Source organism: Mauremys mutica, chromosome 19 (assembly GCF_020497125.1).
Source record: "Mauremys mutica isolate MM-2020 ecotype Southern chromosome 19, ASM2049712v1, whole genome shotgun sequence".
Lineage (NCBI taxonomy): Eukaryota > Metazoa > Chordata > Testudines > Geoemydidae > Mauremys > Mauremys mutica.
The window spans coordinates 16,484,248-16,505,944 of record NC_059090.1 but is presented as its reverse complement, the minus strand read 5'-3'; the positions used below and the strand labels follow the sequence as shown (position 1 = coordinate 16,505,944).

Genomic DNA, 21,697 nt, shown 5'->3' with positions numbered 1-21,697 from the left:
TGCTGGTAATGACATTTACAGTGGAAATCAAGCTATAGCTGTGGCTCTCCTCTCCCCCTTCGTATTTACATTGTACTCATCACCCCGGTAGCTAAGTGCCTAGAAGTATCATTCCCTTCATGTTATTGATGGGGGAACTGAGGCACAGGGGAGGGAAGTGATTTTTCAGATGTCACATGGTGAACTTGTGGCAGGGCCAAGAATATAATGATCCGAGTTTCCTCACTCGGCTCATTCCTGCATGTTCCCAGTCCTGGGGACCTTGCTGCCAGGATGAGGCAGCATCTGTGGCTGCGTGGTGGTAACAGTCTGTGTTCTGTCATGTGACTCAGCTGTTCCGTTTTCAACGGCGCTTACAAGATTCCATTCATTAGACCAGGGGTGGCCAACCTGCGCCCGAGAAGGAGCCAGAATTTACCCAATGTACATTGCCAAAGAGCCGCAGTAATATGTCGGCAACTCCCCCCCCCGCCTCCCACCCACCGGCAGCCTCGCTGATCAGTGCCTCCTGCTCCCTCCCTGCATTTCACAATCAGCTGTTTCGTGGCGTGCAGGAGGCTCTGGGAGGGAGGAGTGAGGGCACGGCAGCCTCAGGGGAGGGGGCAGGTTGGGATGGGGGCAGGGTCTGTGGCAGAGCCAGGGGTCGAGCAGTGAGCATCCCCCCCCCGCCCCGGCACATTGGAAAGTTGGTGCCTGTAGCTCCAGCCCTGGGTGCCTATACAAGGTGGCGCATAACTTCTGAAAAGCCGCATGTGGCTCCGGAGCCACAGGTTGGCCACCCCTGCATTAGACTGATTAAAAACAAAACAAATGCTACAGCCCTTCCTGACACTGAGGTTAATGGGACTACTCAAGGGAATTCAGGCTGCAGGATTGGGCCTGAATTTGATCTCACTTGCACTGGTTTGGCCTCTCCCCGCTGACTTCACACCTGATACACATACACAAGAGGGGAAGTGACTCTACGGTGTGCAAACGTCCTTATTGCAGCCTGTGGGGACATTGCTGTGCAAGTCTCAGCCCCAGCAGGTTTTGCTCCATCAGCACCACCTTTCCCAACAACCTGGCTCTTCCCACCTGGGCTCTCGGACCAGAGCCTCTGCTGAGCACAGATGCAGTGCAATAGAAATAGAACGCCACTGACGAAAGTTCTCCATAAAAAGGTCTTTGCTCAATCTCTGGCTACAGGGCAGCCAGCCATCCACAGCCTCGCCTTTCAAACAGGACGTGTTTGTCTACGGCTCGTCTCCCAGCAACGAGAATCCGAGCATGGCAGCTGCTGCTACACCGGTAATCATGAGCAGGAGTCCCACAGGTGTGTAGGATGGGGTGGCAGTGCGTGAATGGGACAGACACTTGTATCTGTTGGGCTAATGTACAAATGTCTCTCTAGGAAGGTCAATTCACTAAGCACCTCCCATGGAATGAAACCCAACTATCTGGCTCCACTTTAGTCTTCTTTTAATAAGGTTCTTATGCTGCCCTTTCACCATAGTGTCTGAGCACCAGTAGTGCATTAAGCAACATGACTACACATCCATCAGGTGGTGGTGGTTCTCTGATCCTCTCTCCAGAGAGAGGTGTGTGTGTAGTGGAGGATGTTTTGGTAGGGTTTGTTTTGGGGTTTCTTTGGTCTCTGGATAGAAATTGTCCCACAGGAGATGGCAACCAGGTTGCCCTTGGACCCCCTAGAAACACCACAATCCATTCAGCACTGGCATGGAGGAACAGACTGGCACGGGCCTGCCCATTCTTTTGAAACTCAGCAAAGGCGGCCACCGGTCTCCCCAGCATCTGTTGCCTTTTGTTTTCCAGGGCCCTGGCAGCACTGGGAAATTATCTTCTGTGAAGAAAAATCTGCCCTAGTCTGAGCTGTGCGATAGCGCTGCTGGCAGTACATTGAAACAGAACCCACAAAACAATGAGCCAAATTACTTCAGCCGCTCTCCCCGCAGCCAGCCATTAATCTCCAGTGAATATCTTATCGCCAGTCACTGTTACTGAGCGCTCTAGTCTTCAACGCCTGCTCCTACGAAAATACAACGGCAATCAATGGGCCAGTTCACATGACTACGTACTACTTGATGTGTGAGGGTTGCAGAATCGGACCCTTACTTAGGGCTTGATTTGGCAACCCTTATTCACATTAGAAAATAGTCCCATTGAAGTCAATAAACGGAGACAGCGAGCTTGACTCTCTCAGCGTGACTAAGGCTTGCAGAATGGGGTCTCGGAGGCCCAAACCAAAATCTATTGAAGTCAATGGGCACCTTTTTATGGTTGTCTTTTCAGGCCCCGCCCCAGTTCAGCAGATGCACTTTACCGAGTGCTTGACTGTAAGCACATATGTAATCCTATATATATATATATATGCAGTAACGAATTTAGACTTGTGCTCAAGTCCCATTGGCTCCAATGGGCTTTGAATCAGTCCTTTAAAAATTAGACAGAATGACTCATTCTGATCCATAGAAGCCTGACGGCGCTATCAGCAATCGTATTACACTTTCAGGATATGTCTCCGCTGCAGGTGGGAGAGCACCTCCCAGCCCAGATAGCGTCACACTAGCGGGGATTGAGCTAGCGTGCTAAAAACAGCAGTGTGGACATTGTGGCGCGGCCTCTCAAACCCATCCGTTCCCTTAGGTTTGAGAGCCCAAGTTGCAATATCCATATGGCCGTTTTTAGCATACTAGCCCAAGCTCTCTCCCACCTGAAGTGTAGGCATACCCTCGCTGGCCTGTGCAGAAGCAGCCTCGGAAAGTGAATGAAATGCTAACTTCTTCCTAAAATCTTGGTTTGAAATGTATCTTGCAGACACGTCCTGGTCACCATGGTATCCATTTAGCAGACTTTGTATTTTTTATGTTTATAGTCTGCACAGGGAATTTATTTCTCTCTTATAACTAAAGCGTATCAGTGTGTGTTGTTGGTTTGTTTCCTTCTCAATGGACTGGCAACTGGAGTAGTCTTGGAAACCTACATATGAGACCACTGGCTCCATGGAATATGCTGTGATTCAGAACATACCCAGTAACTAAGACGTTTCCTTTGGGCATGAGTCTGTCAGGCTTATGTTGAGCTGACGCTCACTGCCACTAGTTCCATTCATTTCAATAGAACCGCTAGCAAAAATAAGGCACTACTCACAATAAGTAAGGGCGACAGAATGGGAACCTTTGTTAATTCATTAAAATAATGACAATACCATTCTGGTCTGGAAGGTTTTGTGTGTGCAGACAAAGAGTTCGGGACTTCAGCGACATATTCTCCTCACACATAGACCTACCACTGTTTTAAATTTCATTCCCCTTAAAGCGTGTGGGAGGAAATGATACCAGTGCAAAATGCATAATGGGAAGTTATGAGTTAAGAGTATAAGCTGTTGGCTAAACAGCCATCTCAGTTTAACTGTTCACAAATTAGTAACTGGTAACAGGGAACGGCTGTAAAAGAAGGATGAAGTGGAAAATCTGAGGGAAACTTTAGCTCTGTCCATGTGCCCATCACACGCCCGCCTCCTCGTTCTTCCCAGTTACTTTTGTCAACATTATAACAGCCATTCTCTGTGTTTAAAATTTGTATTTCATATTTGTCCTCTTAGCAAACTGAAACCCGTGCCATGCATTTCCTAGCTTGGTCATTTATTAGTCTTTTCGGTGACATTTCTCTCAGAAATATTATGGGATATAATTAAGCATCAATTTACTCCATTCAAGCTAGTACTTAATGTGGAAGTTTTGCAAAACCGTCAGGAAAAAATGAAATAATTGATAAAATCAATGGGAAGCCAGTCAAGTGACCGGCTGGTTGGGCTGGTCTAGGTGCAGTCAAGATTACAGCTTAAACAAATATTGGTTTATTGATTTTTTGTTTGTTTCCTGACAGATCTAAAGAGCAGAAACTCTCCGAGGTCCAATCTAAAGTTTCGCTTTGATAAGCTTAGCCATGCCAGTTCCAGCACGGTACGTATCTGTTAGCGTAACCAGACAGTGTACGACGCATGGGCTCACACACCGAACGTGTTACAGCTCCAGCTGTCCACTATGTCGGAGCTGTGCTTGGCTAGAGAATAGCAGCCACTGGGAGCCCATTGCAGTTCCCTGAGCCTCAGCAGCAGGCAAGGGGAGGTCCTACTCTAGCTTCTGTAAACAACTTTACACCTGTGGAGAATCAGGTACAGCAGTTCAATGCCCTGGGATACCGTGACATGCTCCTTCATGCCAGGTGTAGGAGGAACAGCTAGTGCGGGAGGCAGTGGAGTGTTCCCAGCGCACAATGTGACTCTAGCAGACCAGAGACTGCAGCCCTATGTCTAAGGGTCTAACTCTGGTAGGATATCTCACAGCAACACCCAGAGCGGGAAGACCATGCGACCACCAAACCTACAGAGGGGGCAACCAGCAAGTTGCCCCCTAACAGAACCTGAAGAGAGAAGTTCTAGTCTGAGGCCAAGCAATGAGCATGGTTCCGTGTGTAAGCCCCGTAACAAAAGAGACGGGGTCTCATATACACCCCCCCCCGGCCACTAAATTACATGTGCTCCTAGCACATGTTAAGTCTCTTACAATGGGTTCCCAGAGGCAGCATCATACATGCCAGTGCTGACACACACCAGCCCGGGAAATGCCGACGACAGTCACCAGCGCATGGTACTCCCAAATAGACTTCTTGGTTTCTTCTGGGGGCAGGTGGCTCAGCTGTGCCAAATGGGTACAATGTTGCTTTTATGGAAAGGAAAAGGGAGGGCAGAAAAAGGGATTGGGAGAAGCAGGAGGACTGTTGATGGCCAGTCCCTGGGCGATATCCACAGGGGTACCTGTCCAAATGCTTCAAAATGGTGAAGAAGTTTGTCTTTGTAAAAATTTCATCAGCATTTTTCTCCCACTCTGATACTAGCGATGTGAAGCTAACTTCTGACCTGCCCACAGGTCTGTTCTGGAGGCCCGTTGGGGACAATTGTAGATCAAGTTAAGAAATACAGGAGGTGCAGGGTAAAGAGCTTTTTACACACAGTTGGCCCTTTATTTGTATGAAAAAAATCTGTGTTCTGCTTTTTCCCCCTTTTATATAGAGTCACTAGCAGGCAACAGACAACATGAACTTGTAAAAGGTAAGTGTTTTGTAAGATGATTGGTCCATTCCCCTCCAATGCAATTATAGTACATTGCTTTGGGTTTTCTCTAGCATAGTTTTAAGAGTCCCAGTGGGGCTTCTATCATTCCCCTTTGGGGCGACTGTTCGGCAGGCTAATAGATCTCACTGTGGCAAGGTCCACAGTTTTAGCTGTTGCATTGTTTTTTAAAGGAGTGGTAAGAATAAGGCTACGTTTTGTTCATGCTCATAACTGGAAAAAACCAGGCTGAATAAGTTGCTCAAACATCCCCCCCCCCCCGCCAAAAAAAAATCCCCCCAAAACATTTGGGCAGAGCTCATGCATGGAACTCTTCAGCTCATCAGGTAGGTTTTACAAGCATTTAAAACATGGAATTGCAATGGGAACTGTTTTGCAACCCTTAGCAGTTTTTCAACTAATGGCTGTGATTATCTGGAGGGGGGAGGGTCGAGGGGGTCTCAGTCTAGTTCTAAATAGACACATGTCCACAGCAGAAAACGCCTCCATCAGAACTGGCACCAACTCTGTTTCATCAGAGAAGTGCAGAGGTTTGAGTCTGGCTATTCTTCTGGCTTACAGGTGGTCCCCCCCAAGTCAAGGTTGAAATACACTGATGAGCCATACAGGGAAGCTTGCAAGGCCAATGTTTTTATTGCAGGTCTTGTGACAGTTGTGGCTTTTCTTACGGCCCCAGCTCTTGGGAGTCCTATTTCACAAAAACCTCAGCTTTCATTCAATGAAAAAAGGTTTCTAGCCCTCATCGGTGTGGTGAACAGCCTCAAACCCCAGAAGTATCCCACATTTAAAAAAATTATACAATCAGGCAATTTTTAAGCCAATCTCCTGCTGTGTGTGTGCTGACTTACGAGTTTTCAGTACATAGGGTTAGCAGTGCTGCAAGCTCTAGCTCTGCTGTGGCTTCAGAGGGTGAAGGAATGGCTCAGCACCTGTGAAAAATCTGGCCTTCCCTGTTAAGAGCTATCACTACCTTCAGCAAGTAATATAGGCCTGATCCAAAGCCAGCTGACCTCAACTGAAAGATTCCAATTGGCTTTGGATCAGACCAGACCTTTACTAGTAGGGTAACGTTTTTACAGCCTCATAGTGCTTTGCAGAACTCTGAAAGTGGCACGTTTTTTTCATACTGTCATTGACCCTTTCTTGAGAATTTTCTCCTTTATCAATCTCTCAAGTTTCCACTCTCTCTTTTTGCCTTTTTTTTGCAGTTTATTTCTGTTATAACAAAGGGAAAAATTCTTCTCTTCCACCATCAAATGGGAAACCGTATTAGCTACACTAATAGCAACTGCCACGCTGCATTGTGAGATCTTCAGCTGTACCTTTAAGTAAGTCGAGAAGAAACTGCCCTCTCGCAGTCATTTCTGTGTTCTAACAAGAACCCATCTTTTCAGAATGGTAAGCAAGTTGCTCGACTCCCATTTTGTCTGACAAAACCCATCCTTGCACTGCAGCAGGAGAGGCATTTTCTACCATGTACTTGAAGTAACTTCACCCTCTCGCTTGGTACTCTGAAATGTGTTAGCCTCGTGTGCGCCTTGTATGTACTGTAGCTATTTGTCCTAAGATGAGTGTTGTTCATCTTGTATAGCTTTCACTGGAAAAAGACAATTCAATAACAAATCCTGTTTCCCATAGGCTCTTTCATATTGCAACTCTGTGTCTATCAATTTGAGCTAGCATATGATTTTCCTTGTCCTTGTAAGCAGGACAGACATTCTCTGTCATTTCAGGATGTCTCTGTGCTTTAGTGACCTAATGAAAAACAGCTTGCCAGTTTGTTTGTTTTTTAAGGGTGGGGGGAGCTTGTCAGGAGACATGTACAAGGTCTTTCAACTACATTTATTTGACTCTCAGTTTGGACAGGAGGGATTTCCTCCTCCTCCTCCTCCTTACTTTGCTGTGATTCATTAGGGGATTTTGGAGAAAATCAAGGGCAAAATTCTGTGCTGCTGTAAATCAGTAGATCTTTGATTTCAGAGAGGGACTGTGGTCGAGTGGATGTGGCCCCGTGCGTGAACTTGAGCAGTAACTTCTGTGGGCCCGTTCCCTTCCTCCTTGTTAGGGTCTCAGATGATGGGTCTGTTCAGTGCCAGGCACACTAGGACCTCCAGGCACTCCCACACTAGAAATAATAGTAATGGAGGCTCTGCCATTTTACAGTAGAGAATTTGGCCCTCACTCTTTATGGGCTGGAGAATAGCCACTTGGCTGGAATCTATCCCCAGCAAGCAAATTACAAGCTGTTAAGAAGCGGACTTCTGTTGTTTGTGTAAACTCGCTTGGCAGAACTGTGTAACCCACCTACTCAGAGGAAGTTCATCCCCTTTGCTGTGTAATGGATTAGACACATGCTGTGGGGAGCGGCTGTGCAAAGTCAAAATAGGGCTGGGAAGAAGGGAACCTCCCTCCCCCCCTGTGAATAGAGAGTGATGAATAAGCAAACTCCATCCACTCAGAACCACAAAACAACTCTCCAGCTAGTGGTCTACATCACCCTGAGGTAAGGCTGATTTCTGCAAACAGGGCTTGTACTTGAGCAAGGTTCTCCTTTGCTTCGGCAGCAGCGGTGTGGTTCGTATTTTTATGGGTGCCGTGATAGTATACAAGAGCCTGCAGAATGACCAACCCAACGCTCTTGGGAGACAGCACCAAAAATTCTGCACATCACCCAATTAGCTAAGGAAGTTTGCCATTAGAAAAGGGACAAAAAAAATTGGAGAACAGTTTTTTAAGCTGTATAAATATGCAACAGATACAGTCTTGTGAGAAAAGAGTCAGGCCCTCTATTTTTCCCTTCCACTTTATGCTTCATGGAAAGTGATTTCATTTCCCTCACATAGCGGCAGTAGTACACGGCCTTGTTAAGGAACAGCACTTCGCTCACCTGCCACCTTTCAAGACTCAGTTGCCATAGAGAAACTGCCAGGACCTGAGGGGTCCCACAGAACCAAATATAGACGTTTAATCAAACACTAGGGGTCGAAACGCATGTCCATTGCCCTGTACCTTAAGTGTACAATGGCATTACGTTGGTTGGCTACTTTGCACTGTGCGACTCCTGCAAGGCAAGGGAGAGTCAGTCAGTCAGAGCCCAGCTGTTTGTTTAAACATCTCCAATAGTACCAATTACATTAAAGAAGAGGCGCTTTCATTTTATCAGCAGCTGAACTGCAGCGAGAGGGGACGTGTTTATAACTTAAACACCTTTTCCCCTACCCCAGATGTAGCTTCAGCTACAACTGGGGAGCGGGGATTCTGACGACTAAGTAGACCTCAAAAGCACCCACTGAATTTTGTGGGCCAGATCTTCAGGTTGGACCCCACATATCAAATTTTAATTTCATGTGACTGACTTAATATTTGTTCAGTACCTGACTTGTTCCTCCAAAAATGGGGGGAAAGACCATGTAATTTCTATCGCAAAGAGTTGTTTAAAGCTTCTTTTATGGGAAAATAATTTACTATCATTTCATATTGTGTATGGAAATACTGGTGGAGCTAAATGCACTTTGTGGTCCTTTCCCCCGCCCGTGCATGACAGCTTGTACGTCATTTCTGGTGGTGGGTACAAGTAACTACTTTGATTTTGATATCAGGAACTCTAAATACCTCTATCGATTTCCATAAAATATAGCCAGCTTCTTTTTTTTTTTTGTTCTTATGAAGGCCCCACCCAAAGCCTACTCAAGTTAAAGGGAGTCTTTCCACTCGAGGGCTCAGGGATGAGGCCCATTCTGTTAGCACGCTAAAAAGAATGTTGTCATTTTGCACAGTGCGAAAAGCATTTTTTCCCTTAAATTAATCCAGCTGATTTACTACCAAACAATGCCTCATTAAATGAAGGGCTTCACCTGCATGTGGAAAGAAAATGTTCATACTTTGGTGCCAGAGGTTAGAGCATCCACTTTTACATTTGAGGCTCTGAAGTGTCCCAAATGGGTCTCTGGTGTCTAATTTGTGGATGTAAGTGCAGAATTAGGCACCCCTCCAATCACAATCATAATGTGACAGAGGAAAGTTTAAAATACATGTGGGCATAACAAATTGAGGAGCCATATTTTCAAGCAGCCCACAGCAGGGGGACTGCTTCCCACAGGCAAATCCCCCTCAGCTGGTCCACTTCAGTGTAGTTCCTTTGACATTAATCAAACTATACTGGCTCTACAACCTTGAAGGATCTAACCCCATGCTGGCAAAGTGCTCTGGTAACTTGGACACAAGCTTGCCTGACCTTTGGAAAGAGTCTGTGTTTGCCTCAACGAAAATTTCACAGTATGTAGAACCAAATGTTCATTTTCAGTCAGTAGCACATTGCATATTCGTTTAATAAAACAGATACTTACAGGTGCTGCTGGTGCCTACATGTAGTTTGCCAATTTAAAATAAAACTAATTGCCATATAAGAGCTGGTAACTATAACAGCAGAGGAAGTAAAGGGCACTAGACACATTGTATTGATTATTTTCTCTGAGAACAGAGAGTTTGTTTCTTTAAAAGTACAGCTCTCTGCAGAATGAAATACTAGTAACAACGAACCAAAATTCAGAATATTTTCTCCTTTAATTTCTCTGAATAGAATTTAAATATTAAAAATGAGTATTTTGTTTAAATAATGAAAAAGCACTGTCTCTTAAGTCCTGTTTTACAGCAGTATGTATAGATAGGTACAGCTGTCTCAGGTTCAAAACATCTTAAAAGGTCAGAGCTCATGTGTGTACATATTTTCTCCACTCTTTCCCTTAGGTATTGTTTGATCAATTTCCTTAAGCCATATATACCAAAATGTCACCTGGTAGCTTTTTTTTTTTTTTTTTTTTTTTTAAACTTTTGCTTTGAGGTTTTTTTTGGTATTTCAACAGGCTGCTTTGATTCTACACAAGTCATCTTTAGCTTCAGTGTTGATCTCTGTAAGATCTTTCAGCGCAAGACATGATGTCTTGGGGTATTTCATTAGATACTGTGACTTTCCGTAAAAGTTGTTTGAAGGCGATTCAAAGCCATGCAGATGGGAAAGTTTTTGAAAATAAGTGAGAGAAATACAGTGAAGTGGACTCATCTTCACAATACCAATCCCACAGAATATGGAGAATTAAGGTCGTCAGGTAAAGTTTTCAAAAGTACCCAAACATGTCAGGAGTTTAAGCCTGATGAGTCTTAGATACTTTTTACCCCCTCATCACTTGTGCTCATTAAAGATCCTGTGGAGCATTTTACCAGAGTAGGGGTTTTAATGCTGCTGTCCTAGCCACATTTCAGTACAATTACTTTCTGTCTACTTCCTTTGAAGTTTTAAGTGGGAACGGTATTCTTCTTCACTTCCTGCCCAAAACTGCTGTGCTGCACCTCGGAGGCAGCTACACAGCAGTATATATTGCAAAGTGTTTTGGGACAAGAACTACACACGACATTAGGGGAAACCCTCAGTAGTTCTAGTTAATACACTAAATTCTAAGCCCATGCCATTTTTCAGTTGGAGTGAAAAATGGGATTCAGAAAGCAGAAACAAGATATTTTTGTCATTCTTCACACAGTCAACAAAAAATAGGGATTTCTATGGGACATAAACTCCAAGTGCAGATACAAGGACAGTGTTCTGGTGTCTGTCTTACCACCTTGCACTGATTTTACTGTATTAACATGGGTACTATGGAAGTGCAAACACTGTATATTTATTTAATTTCCAAATAAGACATTCAGGGCCAGATCCTCAGCTCGTGTACATCAGCATAGCGCCACTGACTTCAATGAAGGCCTGCTCTGCAAGTTGGGAATAATTTTATTTTATGCTTTAACTTTTCCACCACTTATTTGAGCACTAAGGGGAAGGAGTTCTCGTCTCCAATCTGCAGCACATACTGCATTTGTTACCTGCCTAGAACTTCCACAGCGGGCTCTGGAGACTCTAGCCAGAGAAGAAGAGGGGGATTTTCAAAAGCTCCTAAGGGAGTTAGCAGCATGAGTCAAATTGAAAGTCTGTGGGGCTTGTGCTCCTAAGTTGTTGAGCCTCTGAAACCCCCCACCCCAAATATGTAACATGCAACCAATCCCACACTGCAGACAGGAACTCTCAAGTGCTGAATGGAATGGAGAATTCGGTCCTGCCTCTCAATATGCCGCTGTTTCAATAGCAGAAAGGGGATTGGTTTGCAACTGTGTACACAAACTTACATGTACGTAAGTGCTTTCCTGCATAAGTCTCACTGAAATCCACAAAAAGCATGGACCATAAAGTGCTTTGTTAAATATGTGCTTAAGTACATCCCTGTTCAACTGCTTTTCTGCACTAGGGCTTTGGTTAATGTAGAGAGGAAGGGCCAAACAGCTAGCTGGTGTAAATGGACACATTAACGCCAGCTGAGGATCTGTGCCAAAGATTTTTCAGCTGATTGTGAGAGGTACTTAGCACAGACAACTGCCACTGAAGTCAATGGACATTGGGGGGGCTCAGCACCTCTGCAGATCAGATCCTTTGATTGATGTGGCTTAAGTTCAAAATTCTTTCTCATTTCTAAATAGTTAATTTTTTTGTTTTTTTTTCTCCAAATCTTAAAGCATGCTTTCAATTTCTTTTGGTCATGAATGTAGTACTGTATAAAATCCTGCAAAGGATTTTCTAAACAATAGAATGTGATGAGAGGTAACAGTGTAGAAAAAAAAATTCTTAATGAAATGTATCTGACAAAAAACTATTTTTTTGTAGGGAGGTGATGCTTTGTAGAGTTTCTGGTTACCTATGTTTGTGTAAATAATGTACATTTAATTTATTGCTATGGTAGCATATTGTATTTGTTATGTATAAAAACTAATTCTAAAGGTTCAAAAATGTATATTTTGTTGCTTAATCGTGTCTTTGCAAAGTTCACAATAAAAAACATATTTTGTGCCTGTAAGCGTACCAGGATTTCTGTGCACCGATAAAGCATTTGGCTTCACAAGCAACCCTGCAGGGGGCAGTTGATCTCCCTGATGTGGTTTTATGCCGGTTTACTTCCACGAATTACAGTGGAGTTATTCCTGCTTTATGAGATCAGAACCAATTTCCATCACCTGAAGCTCAGTAGTTATGACACTCTTTCAAAATGGAAAATTGATCCAACACACCGTGGACCAACTTTTGTTCATGTATACTAGTGTAACTTCAGTAGAGTTACTCCTGATTTATTTTGTGTAACTGAGAACAGAATTTGGGACCAATTCAGCAAACCATTTAATCGTGTACTTAAGTTCCATTAAATTCAATGGGACGTAAGCATGTGCGTAAAGCTAAGTTCAGACTGAAGTGGGTACTTAGCTTATGTTTAATATACATCTTCAGTGTCAGATTTTAAATGGCCATCAGTTCCAGCTGCTAAACAATATGAACGGCCAGCGCCTTCATTCAGTGTTAAAACAATGAATGAGTGCCTGGCTTGCCATGAGCAGAGCTGACCTTAAATAGATTTTCCAAACCAGCAGTCTCTCAAATTGGGTGTTTCTCTCTTTTTGACATTGTGAATTATTTACTTTAAACCCCCCCACAGAAGTCATTACTAATACATAGTGCCATTTCCCGGCACCATGTCTCTTTACAATATTAAGCTCCATAAAACTTTGAACAAGAGGTGAAGACTTTTTGCCCCTTAGGTTAAGAGCACCTCTAGTAACAAGCTTTTGAATATCAGTGCCCTGTAGGTTGTCTATGGGTTTGTTTTCAGGCAGAAGCTGTACCGCTTTAACCATACTGGTATCAAAGTGGTACCTGCCCCTCATGTGGTCAGTTACATTGGTAGAAAGGCGCTTTATACAATATGGGTAGGCCTCAGTCAACAGGACGAGCAGACCTCCAGGTGGTAGAAATCACTGAAGTTCATTTGACTTTGCTAGAATGATACCAATTGAGAATCTGGCTCTCATGTTCCACCCCCATGAATTTATTTCACTACAGTACTTTTTTGAAGCAGAGCCCCCCGCCCCTTCAAGACTCATCAGAAGTAATTTAGGGAGATACCTTGAAATAACATCAGTCTCTACTACTAATCAAACCCCATGGGAAAATCAGCAGCTATTCAATTAGTCTAAAACATGCGCATTACAATAACCACTGGAATAGATTACCTGGATTCCACCAGCCTTTGAGCCTTTACAAACGTTCTCCCTGTGCTAGGTATGAAATTGGATTTTCGCTGAAACTCATAAGGCCTCATTTAAATCCCTGTAGTTTGGAAACTCAGTTGTAATGTCCCAGGTCCTTCCCTCCTGAAGCTCTCAGGAAAATGTCTGGCGGCCACAGGAGCAGTAAAGTGTTCCTACATCTTCAGTGAACAAACCACAAAAGAAGATTAGCCAGTGTTGCTCAAGCTTCAGGCATTACTCAGCTTTATATCTTCAACACTGTAACAAGACAGAAACAAAACCAGGAGGCAGAATAACTCTTCCTTGATTTATACCTCCAAGAAAATACAGTGGTAGGTGTCATGGGGAGTATTACACCACAGTCTCCTCTATCCTTTGGGATGCAGCAGGCAGAGTCCAAAGCACGCTAAAGCTGGGATTTTTGAAGGAGCCAAAGGGAGATTGGTGTCTAACTCCCTTCTTCTCCCTCAGCTTAAAATGATGAGGTTAATTGTTGCTTTGCACCAGAATCTACAGCAGGGGGAGCAATGATGATGTGCACTGGCCCAGGTGGGGGCTGTGTGCCCCAGGCAGGAGATTCTGGGGTGCACTGTTGCTGTACCACCCATAAAGAAGATGTTTCCCAACTGCAGCATCCAGCGCAGTGGGTCAGCATGAAGGGTGTGGGGCCCTAGGCCTGGTGCTAGCCAGGGGCAGTTCTTCTCCTTCAGAGCAAGGATGGTGACTAGGAAAAGGCTGGGGGGAGGCTCTTTCACCCCGTTCTCCCACCCTGCCAGCTCCCAGGAGCCAGCACAACCTGGTTTTGCTAAGGGCACTGTGTAAACAGAACTTCAAACCTCATCTGGCCTACAGTGGGGGTGCAATCCTGTCCTCATTTAAATCAATGGGGGCCAGGATTTCACTCCGGAATTTCAGCCACTGGGTCTGAAAAGTCCCAGTGTGACTCGTACTGGAGTAAATGCAGCTACACCTGGGGCTAAAATCCAAGTATTCAGACAACCTTTCCATGCAACCCTATGGAGTGGACGGTGCAAACCAACCTGAGCCCAAACTAAAAACAACATTCACACGAACCCTTGTCAAACACAACTGCCAGCCTCTGTTATAGAGCTAGCCAGGGAAAAACCAGGGCAGGAATATTGAGACCTGAGGAGTAACAAATCCACGGAGCCTACGCCAGCAGCCAGAGATTAAGAATCCAGTCAAACAAATCAGAATTTGAGTTTCTCTTATGTGGCTTTATTGCTGTTAAATGTTTAATGACCCCTTTGCATTTAAGAAAGCCAGCAAGCAGATTGATTGATTCAAATTTGCACAAGAACAGTACATTCTAGACACCATGACTTCAAGCTCTTCCAAGTACAGCCAAACAATGTAAATGACCACCAGGGACCCAGGCAACTTTAAAATTCAAATACCTTTTCTCTCTAACCATTTCCCACCCTTATAACCAACCTGCCTGCATGCAACCACCATTTTCAAATACCTGGGGACTAAAAGGTAAGATTTGCAATGTGCCCAGAGGTTGATCAGACAGTCTATTTCAGATGGGGGGGCGCTAATTCTGAAGCTCTGGGGTCAGCACAGAGAATTGCTCAGCCAGTAGTCCCCTAGGACTCCAGCCCGTCTGCTCATCTCAAGAACAGAGTCTCAGGTAGCTTGGTCCTTAAGCCATTTTGGGCTTCATAGGTCAAAATCAATACCTTAAATGTCACCTGGAAACCTGCCAAGCAGCGCATAGAGATGGCAGGGCATTGGTGGAACATTCTCTACTTACCAAACAGGCTGCCACGTTCTGGCAACAGCTTCCATTTCTGGATTGTTCTCAGGTGTAGAACTTAATTCTTGCATATGCACATCATTTACATTTTGGGCACTGGCTGTCTTCTTCAATATTTAACTCCTCAAAAAGAAGCACCGATATAAAAACCATGCCTGAGCAATGGCATGTACAGCCTGATGCCACCCCATTTTGCACAAGTTTTTTTTTCCCCACACAAACAAGGCAGATGTGAATGATACGAACCAGTGAGTGGACAATGGATGGTACAAGTTAGAGTAACAATGGTGTGAAGGTATTGTCTGCCTGTTCAATAAATTAAAGCATTTCTATAGCGACAAGAGAAAAATTAATAGGACTAAGCAGGGCAAAGACACGTTTGAAGCTATGTGGAAAGCTAAAGCAGAGAGATACAGATGGCAAGTACTGCAGAGAAGGTGCTCAAACCAGCAAGGGTGGAGGCAAGACAGAGGGAACAGAGTAGAACTCTTGCTGTTCATTTACTAGGATAAATTACCTGAGCACCCATGTGGCTTTAAAAAACACACCACCACCCATAAGCCCCCAACATAACAATCCTAACATGCAAATACAGGACATCTGATTGATGGCTGAGAAATACTGGTGAAAACTCTTGGAGGTCATAAAGCCAGATTCTCCACCACCCTGCACCTTGTGTAGTTTTTTTTACCCCAAAGGCCTGGTCTATATAGATCCACACCCCCATCTATAGCTAGGTCGACAGGAGAATGCTTCCATCAACCTCATTACCATCGCTTGGGGAGGTGGTGTTCTTACAGCGACAAGAAAAACAAATCTTTTCATATCCTACAGCTAGCTATGCTACTATCACTCCCATAGTGTAAACTTGGCCAAAATCAGTGCAAAATGCTAGTAAATCAGACCGGGAATATTTCATACCTAATCTGCACTTGTGTAAATGATTATACGAGGGGCAGGGCAACAAGGAATCTGGCCCATAATTTTAAAGGATCTTATCTATGGCCTTCTATGCATACAAGTTGTATTCCATTAACTATACCAGCCTACAGTATTACAATCCCCCCTCGTATGGATGACGCTATTTTAGTGCATCTTATTTCCATGTGGTAAGGGGAATAGGTGTCCACCGATGGGAATGTACTGGCATAACTACCAGCTGCATTAGTTAAAAAGAAAAATTCATACCACTAACCAACACTCATAGCAGTACAAAAAAATCACGGTGTGCAGAGTAGGCTCAACTTTTTCTTTCATTCATTCATTTTCTGGGCTCAACTTTGTGTGCAACACGACCAAATCAGCATTCTCCACTCCCACCAGCCGTAGCTTTTATAAGCGTACATGACTACAAAGTGTACAAGGCAACACAGAATCAGACCAGTGTTCGGAGAAACACCAGCTAGAGTTACTAGGGCAGATCCAGCGCAGGATGAAGTCAGAGGCACATGTTCTTTCTTTCCACTCTCTGTGCGGTGATTCATTTCTCAGCTGAGGAGCAGCACGTCCTAAAAGCAAGGGACAGAAAAGGGTATTTTATATTAATTTCTTTAAAAGGATTAAACAGAAAGCCTGGCCTGCTTGGAGCATCATTCTTTATACAGAGCACACTATTTTTCTGTACTTCCTCTCCACTAGACTGAATGTGTAGATGATATTAAAAATGGTAAATATTTCCTGGAAAGAACCTAGAACAGAATGAACATCTTTTTGCTTTGTTCAAAATTTTTCACCAAGTTGTTTTGATGAAATGAATCCGTTTCATGTCTGGGTTTTTTTAAACTTCCCTTTGCTGGTAGAAAGGGTGGATAAAAGAGGAAAAAACCCAAAGAAACAAAAACACCTGAGCCAAAATTTGTTTTGACGCATTTCGTAAGATGAATATTTCTCACAAAAATGTGTTTCCTTTGAAAAGCTATTTTCCATCAAAACAGATCTGACAAATTATTTTGATCAACCGTAATATTAATTTAGGTTCCCCTGGCAGGTATGCACGGCAGATGAGCAACTTGCATGACACTAGGTGGACTCCAGAGTCCCCACTAAATTGTCCAACATATTTGAACAAAAGACCCAAACCCTTAGTGGTAGCTCCTGGCCTTCAGTCACAGAAGTTCTCTCTAGCAGTTGCTGATCAGCTGCGTCGATCCTGGAAAAAAAGGTTCACCTCACTTTCAATCACAGTCTTGAAGTTATAGTGTGACATCTTCCACTGAACTAGGACTCAGGAAATTATAGTTTAGTCCCCAGCTCTACTCTTTGATATCTCAGGCAAGTCATTTCACTGCACTGGGCCTCAGTTTCCTAACCCCTAAAATGGGGTTAATACTTTCTTTCTGCTGACCTTTGTCTATTTCAGTTATAAGCATTTTCAGGCAGGGACTGCCTAAGTGTGTGTCCCGTGCCTAAGACAATGGGCCCATGATGACGGCTGAAGCCTCTAGATGCCACCATAACAAGAGACTGGTCATAAAAAACACCAAATGAGCATACTGCTCTCAAAGGGATAAGACAGAGGGATTTGAAAAGAGAAGATGACACAAGAGTGCAAACCAAACCAATGGCATAAAAACCTGTGACTGATCTGATCCCACTCTCAGTGCTACTGAGGCACTCGGTGTTTTTTGTTTGCCGTTTCTTCACTGTTTTAAGGGCTTATGTCTGAGAGCCAAAATCCTAGCCCCATGGTAACCAGCCTCAGGAAGTATTTTTGACTTTGCTCTTATGATTTCAAGGTTTTGTGTCTCATTTGGTCCCAAGTCCTAATATTTCCAGTGAGGAGGAGAACTTAAGTCCCAATAACTTTGTGGTCACTAAATACTCAATAGAGTACTTTTTTGAAGCATAAGAGTTGTTAACCTGCTGTTGTGACCCAATTCCAGCTTGGGTAATTACAATCTGAGCCACTAAAATTTCCTCTGTAGTTTCAGCTGGAGACAGAATTCTTCTTTACTTCCAAGCCTACAATTTGGCAGTCTCCTTTTTTGTGCACTCCTTAAAGAGTGGCTGCTTTCAACTTCAGGAGAGTCTCATAAGCAAAGTTTGTAAAGGAATATGCAGTAACACTACTTTAAATTTTATAACACCACTATGTTCACAGGGCCGTAAAATGCCCGGGGCAATGAAATATTAAGCAGCTTTGTTTTTCTTAACTAAATCAAATGCAAATTAAAGAAGAGGCAGATAAGGCAAGATGTATTGTCACTCAGGAGGTTAGCTGTTAATTTGCTTTCTGCATAAAAGAAAAGAAAGGGAGCATTACAGGTAAAGCTGCCCTGGTTAAGATTTTCAAGGCAATCTAGGGGATTTAGACTTTTTCAAAGGAGCCTAAGGGTACGACTCGCAGCTGTGAGGACGGCCAGGTAAGTCGAACTAAGATGCTTCGACTTTAGCGTAGCTGAAGTTGCGTATCTTAGTTCGAACCCCTGCGCTAGTGCAGCCCAGGCCTAAGGAAGTTAGATGCCCAATTGACAGTGTAGCGATTTGGGGTGGGTGAGGCACAGTACTGAACTCGCAGCCTAGGGATATGATGGCTTTAAGCTACATTTGGTCTCTCCTGATTTGGGGCTGCTCCAGGAGCCGCTCAAGGCTCATCTAAGTTATAGCAGCCTGTTGCCATCTGCCTGCGGGCACTGCCCAGTGCTATGGCTACGCAACTCCTCATAATGCTGATCTTTGAGTTAGTATATACTGCAAAACCAGACTATCACTCTTCAAATGCATGCAATGAGACCATTTGCCTCCGACTGCAAAAAAACGTACACTGGGGAAAAAACAAAGGGGGATTCTGTTATTTGTGTTTGGGAATAAGTAGAAACAACTTCAAACACACGTGGAATGTATCTAGCCCCTTCCATCCAAGTAAATCACTTTACAAATAGTCAGGAGTGAAGCCTCGCAACACGAGTGAGAAGCAGATAATTATCATCTCTAGTCAGCAGATGGGTCAATAAGACACAAAGGGGATAACTGACTTGCCTGAGTCGATGAAGTTACTCAGTGGCAGAGCTCACGACTGCTGACCCCCCCTCCCCGCACCCTCTTTATCTCTAAATTATAGGGACTCCACTAACAACACAGAGTGGGGTTTTTCAGAGAGCTCAGCGTTGGCCTAACTGTGCTCCCTCCCTTTGAAGTCAGGATAAAAAACCCCATTGCTTCCAGTGAGAGCGGAGTTAGGCTAATGAAAACCCCACCCACGCTCTCTTAGGGAACAGCTTCGTAGCCAGAAGCAGCGAGCCTCTGAGTCCAGGTCAACAGACTTGGGCTCACGGGCCTTGGGCTACCGTGCTAAAAAGTCTGTGCACCCAAGCTCGGTGCCGCGGGCGGTGCAGACGTACCCTTACAGGTTACGGCGTATTGCCAGTGGGATCCTTTGCCTCTTACCTGACTGGACTGAAAGGTCTTGTGCTCTAGTAAGGTTTTGGCTGAAATTTAAACAAAGACCAACACATTAGAGAACAGGCCAATGGAAACCACATAAAGGGAATGTGTAGACAACAGAACACAAACCTACCTTATTGGTGCTCATCCCTAGGGTAGAAAAGAAAGACTGGTCAGCCAGAACGTTGAACTATAGACACCACTCCACAGCCATAACTGGACAACTCCGTTACAGTTAGAAGTGTGGGCTTAGAGTCTCAGATGGTGTAAATCAGCCAGGCTCCATTGACTTAAATGGGGCTATGTCGACTGGGGATCTGACCCTGTCTTTCAATAGAACAACAGTGAGGCTGCTGGCGTGCGGAGGCCACTGCCTGTCATGCTGACCCGTATTGTCTCAGTGTTTCCTTCTACTTCCCTCATCTGTCTGTCTGTATCCACCTGTTGCCTTTTGTCTTATATTTAGCTTGTAAGCAGCGGCGGCTCCAGGCACCAGCGCAGCAAGCGCGTGCCTGGGGCAGCAAGCCACGGGGGGCGCCCTGCCGGTCCCTGCGAGGGCGGCAGTCAGGCAGCTTTTGGTGGCTTGCCTGCGGGAGGTCCGCTGGTCCCGTGGCTTTGGCGGCAGGTACGCCGAAGCCGTGGGACTGGGGACCTCCCGCAGGCAAGCCGCCGAAGGCTGCCTGCCTGCCGTGCTTGGGGCGGCAAAAAAGCTAGAGCCCCCCCGGTTGTAAGCTCCTCGGGGCAGGGACTTTCTTGTTACAGCGTTTAGCACAGTGGGGTCCAGATCTACGACTGAGACTCCTAAGCGCTACAATAATACAAATAAATAATGGGGATGCCAGCAAATTCCTTTCCACCCCAAAGTCTGGTTTTCACACACTTTTTTTTTTACCTCGGTAAAGATAATACAACGTCACAACAAGACACCCAGCGAGAAGGATCAATAGGATGACAAGGAACCAAGTTGCTGAGGTAGATTCTGTCCATAAATAAACAAATAAAAGAGAACAATTTGATAAGAACAACCTGCAGAGAAGAATAAACCCCCTGATGCTTCTTAGGGGACGTGGATCTGATTTACAATAACGAAGCCATATGACATCTGTGTGTGTTAAAAAACAGTCTATTGCAGAGGATTAAAAACAAAATAAAATAAACAGAACAAACCACAGCTGAGGCTCAAGAAACTTTGGGGGATCAAAGTAACGAGGTGGGATTTACGACCACATGGTGTTAAAGGCCTGAAGTTGAGAGGAGTTAGTTATTAACCCCTAGGAAGAGCCCTGAACAAAGGTTATTATTGATATTTGATAGCTGAGCACGAGAGTGGGAGATAATACATAAGCACAAAGATTTTATGGGTGGTTGTAATTATTGTCTACTATCCTAACACTTACGGCTCACCAAACCACTCTCCACTCCTCACTGAAATCCCTCCAAGAGAGCCCCATCTCTGTTGCCCGGTGGAAAGGAGTTCAAAACAGCATGGAAACACAGGCACTCAGTAAGCTTTTCTGAGCAGGGACCATCTTTGTTCCTAAGCTTTCTACTGCACCGGGCACACTGTTTTTCTTTAACAAATTAATCAAACAAACATCACAGGATCAAACTGATCCGGAAAGGATTTCTAGTCTTCCTCCCCTAAAATGCTGATTATAAATTAAGTTTGCTGTGCATTTTTCTTCATTTTTTGGGTCAAAAAAGTTTTTTTTTTTTTAAAACAAAAATGGAAATATTGTCATGAAAATTTCTGGTTAGTTGAAAAAGCCATTTTCTGTCAGGAAAAATGTCAGGAGAAAATTCCTGATCAGATCTGCCATGGGGTAAGAAGTCAAGAAATCAATGCTGTTTCCTCCAAGAACACTGTACCTGTCACTTTCACCGTCAGGCTCTTCTTGATCGGGTGTTTCAGGCTCCGGTGTTCCACCCGGCAGGTGTACCTTCGACCATCGTCCCTGAGGGAGGCCTTAAGCAGGAAGTAACTGGAGAAGCTGTAAGTCCCATCGCTGTTGTGCCTGTGACTACTAGAGACAACGTGAGACACCACATGTGGGAGCATCCCCTGCTCCATTGGTTCCTGAAGCCACTGAGCCTCGGCATCGTGAGGGTAAAAGTGACTGATGTCACAGACCAGCTTGTGTTCGTCTCCTTCCACCAGGGACAGGACGTCAGCATTGAGGGTCACCGTGGGCTTTTCTGGTGAATAAAAAGTCATTACATTGCTGCATCCAGATCCATTTAAAAATAAACAAACCCAGCTATTAAAATGGCACCAGTTAGCGTCC

At 44.5% G+C, this 21,697-nt stretch overlaps 2 protein-coding genes across 11 annotated transcripts in view; one reads left to right on the top strand and one right to left on the bottom strand.

Annotated features, from left to right (window-relative positions):
- RAP1GAP2 (RAP1 GTPase activating protein 2) overlaps positions 1–7,746 on the top strand; it is a 299,431-nt gene extending 291,685 nt beyond the window's left edge. For all 10 annotated transcript variants that reach the window (XM_044993837.1, XM_044993829.1, XM_044993830.1 and 7 more), the window contains 4 exons: positions 1,189–1,315; positions 3,889–3,965; positions 5,075–5,113; positions 6,343–7,746. In XM_044993837.1, the coding sequence (XP_044849772.1) occupies positions 1,189–1,315; positions 3,889–3,965; positions 5,075–5,083 (213 nt within the window). In that variant the 3' untranslated portion in view covers positions 5,084–5,113; positions 6,343–7,746. The remainder of the gene's footprint in view (positions 1–1,188; positions 1,316–3,888; positions 3,966–5,074; positions 5,114–6,342) is intronic.
- Positions 7,747–14,465: 6,719 nt separating this feature from the next.
- LOC123353070 (tapasin-related protein-like) overlaps positions 14,466–21,697 on the bottom strand; it is a 28,496-nt gene continuing 21,264 nt past the window's right edge. The window contains exons 7-11 of the mRNA XM_044993838.1: positions 21,282–21,608; positions 20,305–20,391; positions 19,546–19,562; positions 19,416–19,456; positions 14,466–16,537 (exon numbers count right to left, since the gene is read on the bottom strand). Of these exons, the coding sequence (XP_044849773.1) occupies positions 19,442–19,456; positions 19,546–19,562; positions 20,305–20,391; positions 21,282–21,608 (446 nt within the window). The 3' untranslated portion in view covers positions 14,466–16,537; positions 19,416–19,441. The remainder of the gene's footprint in view (positions 16,538–19,415; positions 19,457–19,545; positions 19,563–20,304; positions 20,392–21,281; positions 21,609–21,697) is intronic.